Source organism: Xenopus laevis, chromosome 9_10S (assembly GCF_017654675.1).
Source record: "Xenopus laevis strain J_2021 chromosome 9_10S, Xenopus_laevis_v10.1, whole genome shotgun sequence".
Taxonomy (NCBI): Eukaryota; Metazoa; Chordata; class Amphibia; order Anura; family Pipidae; genus Xenopus; species Xenopus laevis.
Window position 1 is genome coordinate 88,693,744 of NC_054388.1, and position 13,795 is coordinate 88,707,538.

Sequence of the window (13,795 nt, forward strand, 5' to 3'; positions counted from 1 at the left end):
ATTGTAGAGTGCAAACAATTCATGCTGCACAGGAATTTTTATAAATTAGAGAATATTTTTTGAAGTCAAGTCAAAGGGATTGTGGAGGTCATACATACAAGCATATTGTACACAGAACAGACTTACCGTATATACTCGAGTATAAGCCGAGTTTTTCAGCCCCCAAAATATGCTGAAAAACTCTCTCGGCTTACACTCGGGTCAAGTGCAAAAACGGTCGCCGGCGTCCAAGAATAGTCTCAAAGAATATTTGCCGGCATCCAAGAATGGTCGCCGGCATCCAAAACGAGACGCTGGCACCACCAATGGGAGCAGAAACCCTCAATTTTTTGATTGAAACTTACCAGAAGTTGCTGCATTTCTCACCCTAGGCTTATACTCGAGTCAATAAGCTTTCCCAGTTTTTGGAGGTAAAATTAGGTACCTCGGCTTATACTCGTATATAGGGTAATTGAGATATCATGAACATATAGTAGGAAGGTAGAATATAAGGAGTTATTTAGAACTCCTTTACTGAAAACAAACCTATGGCCCTACAATCAGATCATCCAATTTTGAGAATGAAAACGTGAAAGGAAAGAATTGTGGAGACACGCCCCCAATAAAACACTGCTCATTTTTCAGATACACCCTCAGAAAAAATACATAAATGAACGCAGTGGCAATTTCATGTATAAATACCACAGAACTCATAGCAGGATGGCACAGAGGCAAAGACCTGTTGAGCGCTATTTTTTTTGAAGCTTTCAATAGGTTGCTACAATAAAGCAAGGTACATTTTTTTGTACATTTAGGGGTGAACAGTTAATTCATTAACACTTTAAAGAAGACCAGTCAAAAGAGGCAAGTTATTACAGGACACAAAATTCAACCACATCGGCATTAAGACGAATAACCTTACAATTAAGAAGCAAAGTCATAAGGGTTTGTGACAGTTTGTTTCCCTAATTGCCCTGGTCGTGACGTGAGTTTTCTCAGCTTCCTAAAGTATTAAAAGGCACAACAGAATTGAAATAATTACATTTGGACTATGATGTGTTCTACAGTGTGCTCTACTCATAAGTAAATTAATTACCTTAACAACATGGCAGAGTTTCTGCATCAGCGCAGGCACGGAGCTGACATCATAGTCGTGGAGCCTCAGACTGTAACCAAATGTCTTGCTATACTCCGTAAGCAAGTCAGGCATAATAATGGAGGAGTCTTTTTGAGAACGCAGAAGTTTAACAAGCTGGGATGCTAAGGCTTTGATACGCTCCATTTCTGTCAAAGCCAAAATCTTTTCCTCACCACACTCTAAGACCTACAAGAACGAGGAATGCAGATTTCATATGCTGCACTCACATGTGCACCAAAAAGAGCAACATTAAAGCAAATTTGTATTTACAGGTTTCAGTGTACTTGAAACATGTATAGTCCATTATCTTGTAACATGATGGCATTAAGTAATACAGGACGAATTTAAAGGAGAAGGAAAGGCATGATTACAAAACAGTCCCAAAATTTTGCCAATAACCCCCTGTCCTGAAATGCTGGGTTAGATTTTCTCTGTGTCTTTTAGAAGCGCTGCTCACATTCCAAACCTGCCTATATTTCCCAAACTTAGCCGGCGACATGTTCTGAAGTCCCTACGCCACTTCCCCATAAAACGTAGTTCCTCACGGATTTCCCCATGCTTGCAAAATTATCACATAAATAAACGCTTTACCGATTACAGACCTTAGTCAGAAAAAACGCACAGCCTTTTCCTCCCCTGTTCGCAGCAATATCTTCAAGGCAGAGCGGGTTAACAAAGTGCTCTGGCTCCGCTTACAAGACAGTGTTGCGAACAGGGGAGGAAAGGCTGCGTGTTTTGTCTGACTGAAGTCTGTAATAAGTAATGTATTTATGTCTTTAACCAACGATATTACAGTGACAACGTTTAAATCGACTGCTCGAGTGTCATGTGTCAATGCTGCACAGGGAAAGCATATTTAATTGCGCATGCCCAGAGCTTGGGGGAATGGTTGTGCCCTTATATGGGGATTTTTATTACTAGAGGGATTGAGAGACTTGCCGGGAGATCTCTCTGATCTCTTACCTCCCAGTTCGTCTCTCCACGCCTTCAAGTGTGCAGGCGCGCACTTCAGCTTTCTGCACGCTAGGTTCCAATTGACGCTGGCGTCCTTTCCCCTGCTATTGACGCAGAGCGCCATGACGTCATCTTTTGACGGCAGATTCGAATCCTTGGTGCCAAATTCCCTTTAAAAGGCCATTTTCAGAATGCCCAAGATGGTTCCAGTTTTACTGTTCCTGCCGAAGCATTTTGTAATTGTTGTAACCTGGTTTTGACCTCTGCCGACCCTTAAATATGATTCCGGCCGCCTGCCTTGAACTCTTTGTCTGACTTCGATTACATCTTCTCTAAATCCCTGCCTGTACCTAGTTTACAGACGTTACGCAATTCCTGGTTGGTTTTCGCAGCATAAAGCCCACGCCCCTAAAGGGCATCGGTGAACACCGGAACCCACAGGGTTGTCCTGTGCGTCCGCAGGTACTATCACTGAACAAGGTTCCTGATAACGTGGTCGTTACAGGGATACTATATATTTTCAATGTACTTGCCAATAATTTGGAATTTTATTTAAGAATCATTTCACAAGGAAACTCACTGAGTGAAAAGCTTCTGGTAAGCAGATCTTAATATAGTGGCCAATACTTTGAGCTGCATTTGTATTTTAACTTTAGTTCTCCTTTAAGAACTGAAAGCAGGGGACAAATACCATAGTTTATTATAGGTTAAACACACTTCTGTGCCTCAACAGATATAGCCATTCAGTTTTAAGTCTTAACACAAAGCTGCAACCAAGATTTTTAAATTTAGACAGATAATAGTTTGCATGATGATGATGATAATTATAAAGGAAGTTTGGATATAGGTACACTGTTTTCAGTTTATTTCACAACCCAAATCACATTTTTACTTACTTGCAAAACATCTGGTATGGCTTCAAATAGGTCAAGCAGTTTGGTAAACCCATAATAAGTGAGTTTGCACTGACGACCAAAGTGGTGATGATAGGATGGAATAAACTTATTAAAAGGCATTCTGAAATGGGGCTGATGTCTAACCAAGTCAACCACTTCTTTGGAAAACTGCTTTGTCCTTTCAACCTCCTCAGGAGTACGTTCTGGAAAAGAAAGCAGTAAGTGCCCAATAACTAATAATAAAGCACAAGTCAATCAGCAACTTAGACCTTTATATTGGAACAGGACTAAATTTTAGGCATTAATTACCATTCATATAGGGAGGAGATCAGACATTGAAATAAATATAATTAAGAGGAGCAGCAAAAACATCATACTGTTTCCACTGGTGGATGCACTTCCCCTGGAATCGGGTAGTGAACTTTAAAAGCTGCAAAGCAGTACATTTTACATGTTTTAAAATTCAGTGGAAATGTGTTTTAAACTGGTACTACAGTACATAACCTACAGATAACAGGAAAAAAAATCTTAAGGGAACAGTGTCTTGGAAGTGAAATGTTTTATTTTGACACCATTAGACTCATAGCAGAAAATTTAAAGAGCAAATTTTAGAAATTGATTAGCAAGACATTGGATTTGCTCACATTGGCGTATGTGTCTGCAAAACCATTTTAAGTATATAGTCATAGTGTGAACTTTAGGTTTGTCTAAACATTGCTAAAAACATACAACCACATATATCGTAGTTCTTTGCCTTTGTTATAGTCGGACACAATATAGTGTTTTAAACAAGAACCAACACTGGTTAGGACAACATACCTCTTTTTGGAATCGAGATTACACTCTCGCTGTCTTGCTGCAAAATACATATTGTGGTATCAGGTATTTCTGATACAATGTCAACCAGATCACAAACACCATATTCTGTTACATCCCAGTCTCTTGAGAAACACCTAGTAAAATTATGAAATCTTGATTAGCAGTGAAAATGGGCTTTGTATTTTGAGCAGCACCACCAAGGCATCATAAAAGGTAAATTAAAAATAAAGTTTTTAAAGCATTTCTATTTTTCAGTATCGTTTTATTATAACAAATATTTCTTTGAATATGTACTTCTGTAACCATCATTGGTGACGTAAGCTATGCAACTAGAAAGGTTAGCTTTGTCAGACCATACCATTACAATTTCAGGGACGTTTCAAAAGACATAAGATCATTTTAATAGGAGAACTAAACTTTACAAAATGGCATTTTAGGCACATTAAATTTTCATATAGTGAACTTATTGCACCAGCCTAAAGTTACAGTTTCTAAGTCGCAGCAATGATCCAGGACTACAAACTTGTCACAGGGGGTCACCATCTTCAAAAGTGTGTTACACTCACTTGCTCATGGGCTCTGAGCAGCTGTTGAGAAGCTAAGCTTAGGGGTCGTCATTTAAAATGAGGTTGGTCTGTAATATAAGCTGATGCTACAGGGCTGATTATTAAATTCTGATGTTAGTTGCACTGGTTTCTGAGCTGCCAAGTAGTAACTATCTGTATTAATTACTAATGAGCCTTATACTGTGACATTTCTATTCTGTGTACTGTATATTGTGAGTGGGTCCTTAAGCTCAGTAAGGGACAGCAGCACAGAGCATGTGCAGTGAATCAGCAGAAAAGAAGATGGGGAGCTACTGGGGCATCTTTGGAGACACAGGGCCGTGGTTGCCTTGGGCTGGTACAGAAGCCCAAAACAATGTACTAAATCTAGCCTACTTCTTTAGTAAACCTTTAGTTCTCCATAAATGATTTATATGGGAACGATTATCTAGAAAGGTTGGAACATGGTGTTATCCAGATAATGGACCTTTTTCGTAAGTCAAATATCCATATTCTTAAGTTTGTTAAATAATTTAAACATTACATACATTATATTATATAACATTTTATACATTATAAAACAAAAATTATTTTTAAAAAATTGATACTGGTTTATGACAATACACCTGGAAATCACATGGAGTGCTTGTGGGGAAGATGGCAATTGCCTAACCCATAAATGTATTGCCTAGATTCAATGTATATGCCATTGCACCTTAAGAACAAGCCATCCAACAAGATCTGATGATGTAACTGCTCCATTGCTTTGCCAATAACTTATGGAGACAGTTAACAAAAACAATCTGATGGTTGGCCTTGTTAAGGAAGCCAACAATTTATAACCCTATTGTCACCTTAAAGTAACAAGATCCCTACCACAATACAAAGCACAGTTCACACTACTTCATAAAATTTCAGATATATAAATTTAATATTCTAAAGATTTTGGAAACGTACACTTTACATTATTTAAGAGGTTTATATTCATAAAGGGTAAAACAAGGACATTAAAAGTCAAAGCATTTGTTTTAAATGTACAAGTTGGGTCAGATAATTGGAAATTAAATCTCATGCATCTATCCTAGAAGCTCAAAGGCATCTTAATCTGACTTACCAGTGATAAGCTTGTGAGAACTCTCTTACAATAACTTGCTTGCTGGCCTGAGACTTGAGAAGCTTTAGGAGATCTTGAGTGAAGCGTTTCACCTGGGCTCTGTGAGTCAGGGTTAACAAGCGTTTTGAACCCATGCCAAGAATCTAACATTTAAACAAGCACAATATAAATAATGTTAGCGTTTAGAATAAGTATATCTGCTAGCATAACTCTATGAACCGTGCCACAGTTCGAACATTCAAAATGTCAAATGTATGTTGGAAATGTAAATGTAAGTCAATCCAAGATAATTACACAAAATCCTATATTTAACATTAAAAACACTTTAGTGAGGATACAAAACTGCACATGCTAGGTAAGAAGGTTTAAAGGGGAATGAAAGGCTGATTTAGAGAGATATTTTAAAGGCCATTAAATTGCAGGTTTCATCAGTGGGCTCCTATTTTGGAATATGCATTGGCTTAGCCCTGGTCACTGATCTGCACATTACAGTACAGATTCCCTTATCTGCACACGTGCATTAATCGCCCATACTCCCAATCCCATCTAACATCCCAATAAAACTTGCTTCGTTGCAAAGGAGAATGCCCCCAGACAAATATTCCTTGTTTCAAATGTACCATAAGCCAGTATGCTCTTGCAAGTAGGGTCCTTTGATGATTTAGTCAAGCCGATTGTTGACAGTGTCTTGAGATCTACTGATCACCAACTAAAGGTCTACTGGTAGTTCCCAATCTACATTTTGGACATCCCTCTACTACACCTATCCAGTGTGCGTAGTGGCAAGAATAAATGTGATTCACCTATGACTGAGCACGCAGAGCAGATTTCAGCAAGAAAAAAATGCATTTGTAAAAATGCTGGTGGCAACAATCCCCTTTGTGCCTAGGCCTTGCCTACAAATCAGAAGAGAATCTTTAATTACACTAAAGACATTATTCTAGGCAGGGCAAAAAGCAAAATAGCAAAAGGAAACCCCTTTACAAATAAATAGTGTTAAAAAGCATTTCATTACACTATTATTAAAAAGCAAAGTTGTCCCAAATGTAAAACTTTTGGGCTGGCCATGCTCTTACTTGGATAGTACAGTCTACAATTTCACTTTAAGTTTTGGCATTACTCACCTGCAGAACATGAGGCACAGCCTCCAGCAGCTCTAAAAGTTTGGAGTATCCATAATCAGACACACGGCACTGCTTTGCAAAGTGATGGTGGTATGTCGGGATGAATTTAGTGACTGGCATAATACATGATGGTTGATTCTTCATCAAATCAATCACTTCTCTGCTGAACTGAATCAACTGTGGGTTACCGACAGGGCTCTTGGACCTCAATAACCAAGGATCTAGAAAGACAAGGGGTCTACATTTGTAAGCAGTGACTTAACTTGCAGCTTTGTGTAGAGAGAGTGAAACAAATTTGCAGTAACAAAGCCACATTTTACTCCGCCCCAGCCTTGGATAAAAGGACAGAGTAAAATGGGGGACACAGGGACTCTAGGGGACTTAAAGCAGTCCCGAAACAGCAGGGTGGGTGCAAATTAGAAATTTTTGACACGCTACTGCACCACAGAGTGCAGTACCTTATGGCCAAAGGAGGCCTCAGCTGAGGAAAACATGTCTAGGCTGTAGAATTTTGTGAATGTATGTACAGTGGACCAGGTGGCCGCTCTGCAGATCTTATTAAAAGGAGGAAGAATTGCGCCAAGCCCAAGATGGTCCCAAGGATCTTGTCGAGTGTGCTCTAATACTCTCTGGAGGTGATTTTCCCTTGGCTATATAGGCCTGGAGGATGGTCTCTTTGATCCACGGTGCAATTGACATTTTAGATGCCGACATGCCCCTTTGAGGCCCGGTAGGCACCACAAATAGGGCTTGAGACCACCGAAATGATTTGGAACGTACTAGGTACCAGTGGAGAGCTCTAACTAAGTCTAGTTTGTGCAGTCGCTGTTCTTTCTGATTTTTGGGATCCAGACAAAGCGATGGTACCACAATCTCCTGATTAACGTGAACTGAAGATACAACCTTTGGGAGGAAGGATGGTATAGTGCATAGTACTGCCTTGTCTTTGTGGAAAACCAAAAGTTAAGGGTCACATGAAAGGGTGCCGATCTCTGAAACTCTGACTGATGAGATTGCAACAAGGAAAACAACTTTGCAGATGAGCCATTTCTCAGAAACTACTCCCAAGGGTTCGAAGGGGGGGGGGGGAAATCTAGTTGGGAGTCCAGAACTAGGTTGAGATCCCACCCAGGGACAGTAGTTCGAAATGGTGGGACGATGCGTGCCACTCCTTGTAAGACGGTACGGATGGAATTGTCCATTGCCAGACGGGATTAAAATAAGATTGAAAGAGCTGAGACTTGCACCTTCAAGGAGCTCAACTTCAGACCCAACTGAAGTCCTCTCTGGAGAAAAGACAGAATCCTTGGTATGTTGTCTTCCAAAAACGTTAGGCCCGCTTGGCACCAGTTCCAATAGCTCTGCCAAACTCTGTGGTAAGCCCTGGAAGATGTAGGCTTACGCGACTAGAGCATAGTGGCGATGACCTCTTCCATTAAGTCCTGTTGTCCCAAATTGCTGCTTCAACAGTCATCCCGTCAAAGCAAAGAGTTCCGGATTGTGGTGGACTATGGGACCCTGCTGTAGTAGATAGCTTCTGGGCGTGAGGCAAATTGGTTGAGCTATGGCCATCTCCTGAAGGTCCGAGAACCAGGTTCTCATGGGCTAATATGGAGATATCGAGATTATTGTGAGATAAGACTGTCTGACCTTCAACACACGAGGTAGCATGGGAAGAGGAGGGAAGACATAGGCTAGCTTGAAATGCCAAGGTTGGGTCATGGCATCTACTCCCATCGCCATCGGATCCCGATAGTGAGCAAAGAAGTTGGTCATCTTGAGGTTGGTCCTGGATGCCATCAGGTAGATTTGGGGTTGGCCCGAGACTCTCACCAACTCTGCAAATGCCTCTGGGTGAAGTTCCCGTTCTCCCGGGCCCAGCTGGGTCCAGAGGAAATCTGCCTTTGTGTTGGATACTCCTGATATGTGGATGGCGGATATTCTTACAGAACCGAGTTCTGCCCAGCTTAGAATCTGTTGTACCTCCACCAGAGCTGCCTTGCTGTGGGTTCCTCCTTGTCTGTTTATGTATGCGACTGTTGTGGAATTGTCGCTTTGTACTCGGACGGACTTGGCTTGAAGAAGGCGAGACCAGTGGTTGAATGCTAGTCTAACCGCCCGAAGCTCTAGAATGTTTATTGATAACTTAGACTCCTTGGTTGACCATGGACCTTGAACAGACAGATTGTTCCACGTTGCTCCCCAACCTAGCAGACTTGCGTCTGTGGTTATTACAGTCCAGTCCGGCATTGCCCAGGATTGGCCTGTGGCTAAGTTTGCTTGGCGTAGCCACCAGGCGAGTGATTCTCTTGTTACGTGTAGCAGAGTGACTGTTTGAGAGAGAGGACCTCCCTTCAACCTGATAGAATGTTGGCTTGCAACGGACGGAGATGTATTTGTGCGACGGGGACCGTCTTGATGGCAGACACCATCAGCCCCAGTACCCTTATTGCTAGGTGGACAGTGGGTCGCCGGTTGTGAAGGAGATGGACTTGCTCCCTTATTCTTATCTGCTGAGATAGAGTTAGGGTGTTGAACTTTAGACTCGACGTGTCCCAATTGATCGTCCAGCCGAAGCTCTGAAATCGCCTGCTGCAGATTCTATCTGCTCTACTCTACTGTTCTGGCCTTGAGAAGAAGATCGTCCAGGTAAGGCATCACTGATATTCCCTGGAGTCTCATTGTTGCTGCAGTCACTGCCATGAGTTTGGTGAAAACTCTGGGGGGCAGAGGAAAGTCCGAAAGGCAGTGCTACAAACTGGTAATGCTGGTTCGTAAGGGCGAACCTCAGAAAACGGTGATGTGGAGGCCATATTGGTACGTGAAGGTAAGCATCCTTGATGTCCAGGGACATCAACTGTAGGCCTGGTTCCATCCCCCAGAATCACTGATCGTAGTGTTCCATCTTGAACCATACTAATCGAATGTGCTTGTTGAGGAACTTGAGATACAGCAGTGGCCTGAATGCCCAATCCATCTTTGTGAGCATAAACAGATTGGAGTACAACCAAGAGAATGTTTACGAAGGGGGGACCTGCTCTTGTTTTGAGGGAGGAAAGTAGTCTTTCCCCCTGTGGCTTGTGAGATTATTTTTTCAAACTCTTTGCCAAATAGGCGCGGTCCCATGAAGGGTAGTGAGGTTAAGGACTTCTTGGAACTAAGGTCGGCTGTCCAGTTCTTTAGCAAGTGTTCTGCGGGCTGCCACAGAGGGCCGACGTGCGTGCAGTAAGTTGTGCGGTGTCTAAGGTGGCATCGCACAAGTAGGCTGAAGCTTCTGCAATTGATTTTATCGATGGCATACGGTCCGCTCTAGGCACTCCTTCTTGAATGTCCTCCCACCCAGGCCAAAGCTAATGCTGGACGAAGTGTGTCTCTTTTTTTCAACCTAACTTACTATGTTACTACGTTAACCAAGGAAAGTCACTTGCTTGGTTCTACATTTGAAGAAATATGGAGCACCATGAAAAATCTGCAAAGTGGCCACACAGAGATGGTGTGGCCACATGAGACTGCAGCAAGGATGTCAGAGTGTGTGACTTCACTATCCGATATGTACTCGTTAGACGATGCATGATCACATTTTATACAGTTTATTACCGTAGTACCCACCAGAATTTGGAGGTGGTGGCTTGTTGTGTATCCACTTGACAACCTTTATTCCATTTTGAGCAGTTGCAATGTTAACCCCAGGAATACAGGTTATCAGGTGCTCTAGAGGGACTCCACCTTGTCCTTCTGGCACTTCTTCTAATGCACTGAACTCTGCAGCATAGCAGTCAGGGAAACTGTAAAAATGGAAGATACAGTGTATAGAAGTCATAGAAATCAAATAAAAATGTTACAAGAACATATAGGCTAAATCTTTATGCAGGAAAAAAATAAAATAAAAAAGACACTTTAGCGGTAATAAAGCTTTTGTGAACTAGCACTCAGTCATTGGCTCTAGGAAAAGCAGGGAGTTGCAGATCAGAAAGTCAATGGGCAACTATTCAAGAGTACTCTTATAATGAATCCGCCAACATTTCAACTAAAATGATTGTTTAGAAGCTTTGGCAAAGAAACCATCATATTTCACCATAGAGATCAATACAGGACTTACCACATTATACACCAAGCTGGTGATGCACAAGCAAATATAAATAAAACCTTTCAAACCTTTATACATTACAAACCTTTAGACAGGAAAGTAGCAAAAAAAAAAAAAGGGGACAAATTAACCTAAACTAGGAAATCTTTAGAATGTACCTCAACAATGGAACCATTCCCTCGTGGGTCTGCAAAAGGCTATGAACTTGGGGAGCAAAAGTCTTCAGAGAGACGATCACAAAAGGAATTACGTAGGTGTCCGGATCAAAATCATGACCACTGAAATAAACCCATGTGCATATCAGAATATTACATACAGTAAATTAAATATACCCAAAAGGTAGCATTTAATTATTTTCTTTAATTGAAATAACATCCACAGGAGTTGCTGCAACTCCAGTACAGTTTTACAGTAGAAAGTCGATATGCACAAATTAGTGCATTTTTAATCTACAATAATCTTAAAGGGAGTCTATCATGGGGAAAACATGTTTTTTTACTAAAATCATCAGTTAATAGCACAATCATGTATTGAAATCCATTTTTCAAAATAGCAAACAGATTTTTCTTTCATATTTCATTATGAATTTGACATGGGGCTAGACATTCTTAATTTCCCAAGAGCCCTCAGTCATGTGATTTGTGCTTGAATAAACTCCAGTCACTCTTTACTGCTGGGCTGCAAGTTGGAGTGATAGCCCTCCCTTTTCCCACCAGCAGCCATTCAACAGAACAGTGGGAAACAAACAGCTCTCTTAAAGGAGAAGGAAAGGTTAAAACTAAGTAAGCCTTATCAGAAAGGTCCATCTAAATATACCAGTAAACCCCCAAAGTAATGTTGCTCTGAGTCCCCTGTCAAAAGAAACACCACATTTCTTTCCTTCTATTGTGTACTCATGGGCTTCTGTATCAGACTTCCTGCCGTCACCTTAAACCTCATTGCCCTGGGCAAGAGCATGCTCAGTTTGCTCCTCTCCCCCCATCCCTCCCTTCTCTACTGTAATCTGAGCCCAGAGCAGGGAGAGACTCAGGCAGGAAGTGATGTCACACCACATTAATACTGCAGCTCCTATTCTAAACAAATAGAGAGTTTCTAGAGCTTTTTACTCAGGTATGGTAAACCATTCTACAGAATAAATAAAGCATTCTAGCTTGCACTATTGCAGCTAATCTATTGGCAATAAAATGCCTCTGTAGCTTTCCTTCTCCTTTAACCGAGCTGCAACTCCTCCAGTAACATTTAGTAGGAGAAGCAATAGCCCATCTGATAGCAGTTCCATTGTGAAGTGCTGGCTCTTTATGAAAGCGCAGGATCAGACAGAATGACCTGAGATGTGTGCCTACACACCAATATTACAAAAAAAAACAAAAAATTAGTTATAACTAAAGTATAATTTGTAACAAAAACAAAAATAAATTGACAGAAACCCCAGCTTTAATGGCATTGTGCATCATGTTGTGTGAACCCCAGGTCCCAAACATTCTCCCTAACATATACCATAGCTGTAATAAAGACCTAGTAATAAAGAACCTTTTAGCCAACAAAATTAAGGGCAAACAGAAAAGCGTAAAAAGGAATTAAAAACTGATCTAGTTTCATTCATTAGAAGAGACCCATTAATCTGCTACAAAATACAATTCCATTGCCAGATCACCAAACAATACCACTTATTTCATTACCCCTGATATTCTTACAGCTAGTAAAATGCATTTACCTGAACTTTTTATTAGTGCAATGCCGTCTACATATAGGCTCATGATATTCAAGCTCTTCAAATACAATAGGACTGCAGTTAGCGGAGGAGCCATCATGTGACTGAGATGATCCCAATGGACTTTGTCTTGCTTGAACACCTTGCAGCAGACAAACCAATCGCCCATTTCCTTGGTCACGTATAGTAACCGTGTCGGTTAATCTGTATAGATCTGACACAATTAGCTTGTGTCCAAACCTAAAAAACAAAGTAATTATACGGTGATAAAAAGGACAAAAACAGTTAAGGAAAATTAAAAACTTTTAATTTTAAAATAAAGTATAAATTAGAGGTCCCTCCTCGGATTCAGTAGCTCAAAAAAAAAAAAACAATTCTTTGGCGTACCTTATATTTCACAGACGGGGGACAATACTCCTTACGTTACATTTAACCAATCATACAGTATACAATCTGCAAACTAAATGTTTTGGCAATAACATCATATAACCTATGTATCATTAAATCTTAGCTTCAATGTTAACAGGCAACACAAATATGACGAACCTTCACATCATGCCTAAATGTGACTCCACAGAAAAATATCTGGCTGCAATAGTCAATAGCAAGTTATATAGCAAGTACTGGCAGAGGTGCTCTTATAAGACAGCAAAAACAAAGGCAAAATACTGGCTAATTTGATGTACTGTATTATAAAAAAAAAAAAAAAGTTATTTATGATTTATTAGCAGATATCCCAATAATGTGTTAACCTACTTCTTTTCGTAGATTTCTGTAAACTTAAACAAAGGGAGGCAGCATGCTGGAGCATCTTTGAGGATGGAAACTGTTCCAAAGCTATGTGGAGGGGGTAGGGGGAAAAAGTGTAAAAGTTAATCAACAGCACCAAATATACATTTTAATAGGTTAGAAAAATAGTCATACGCACTTGATATGACAAAGGAAACAAATTTAAAGCAAAGTAATATGTTTTTATTATATATTTTTCTTTTATATTTTAACTGAAATTTATAAAAAAAAAATGTAAATCCTATAAAACGGACAAATAGGGTACCTTAGCAGAGAAAGAGATTTATTTGTTGCTCCTGTTGCCAGAGACACTTGAATTCTCTTACTCCCAATTTTGTATCTGTGTAGACTATTAACTGCACAGATTGCTTCCTGGAGGTTTTCCATCTGAACAGCGGATTTCAATTGATAGTCTGTATGAGGACTGAGTTCAACATTCTTTATCTGAAACCACAAACGTTGCAAATAAATACCTTAAATACAGGCAAATCGTGATATCTTAAAGGGATACTGTCATGGGAAAAAAATATTTTTTCAAAATGAATCAGTTAATAGTGCTGCTCCAGCAGAATTCTGCACTGAAATCCATTTCTCAAAAGAGCAAACAGTTTTTTTTATTTTCAATTTTGAAATCTGACA

General features: G+C 40.3%; 1 protein-coding gene across 5 annotated transcripts in view; it reads right to left on the reverse strand.

The window, feature by feature from the left end:
* marf1.S (meiosis regulator and mRNA stability factor 1 S homeolog) overlaps positions 1–13,795 on the reverse strand; it is a 53,781-nt gene that overhangs the window by 10,315 nt on the left and 29,671 nt on the right. For all 5 annotated transcript variants that reach the window (XM_041579148.1, XM_018239105.2, XM_018239104.2 and 2 more), the window contains exons 12-21: positions 13,422–13,600; positions 13,124–13,204; positions 12,371–12,607; positions 10,815–10,934; positions 10,179–10,354; positions 6,570–6,790; positions 5,446–5,588; positions 3,787–3,920; positions 2,968–3,170; positions 1,076–1,303 (exon numbers count right to left, since the gene is read on the reverse strand). In XM_041579148.1, coding sequence (XP_041435082.1) covers positions 1,076–1,303; positions 2,968–3,170; positions 3,787–3,920; positions 5,446–5,588; positions 6,570–6,790; positions 10,179–10,354; positions 10,815–10,934; positions 12,371–12,607; positions 13,124–13,204; positions 13,422–13,600 — 1,722 coding nt within the window. The remainder of the gene's footprint in view (positions 1–1,075; positions 1,304–2,967; positions 3,171–3,786; positions 3,921–5,445; positions 5,589–6,569; positions 6,791–10,178; positions 10,355–10,814; positions 10,935–12,370; positions 12,608–13,123; positions 13,205–13,421; positions 13,601–13,795) is intronic.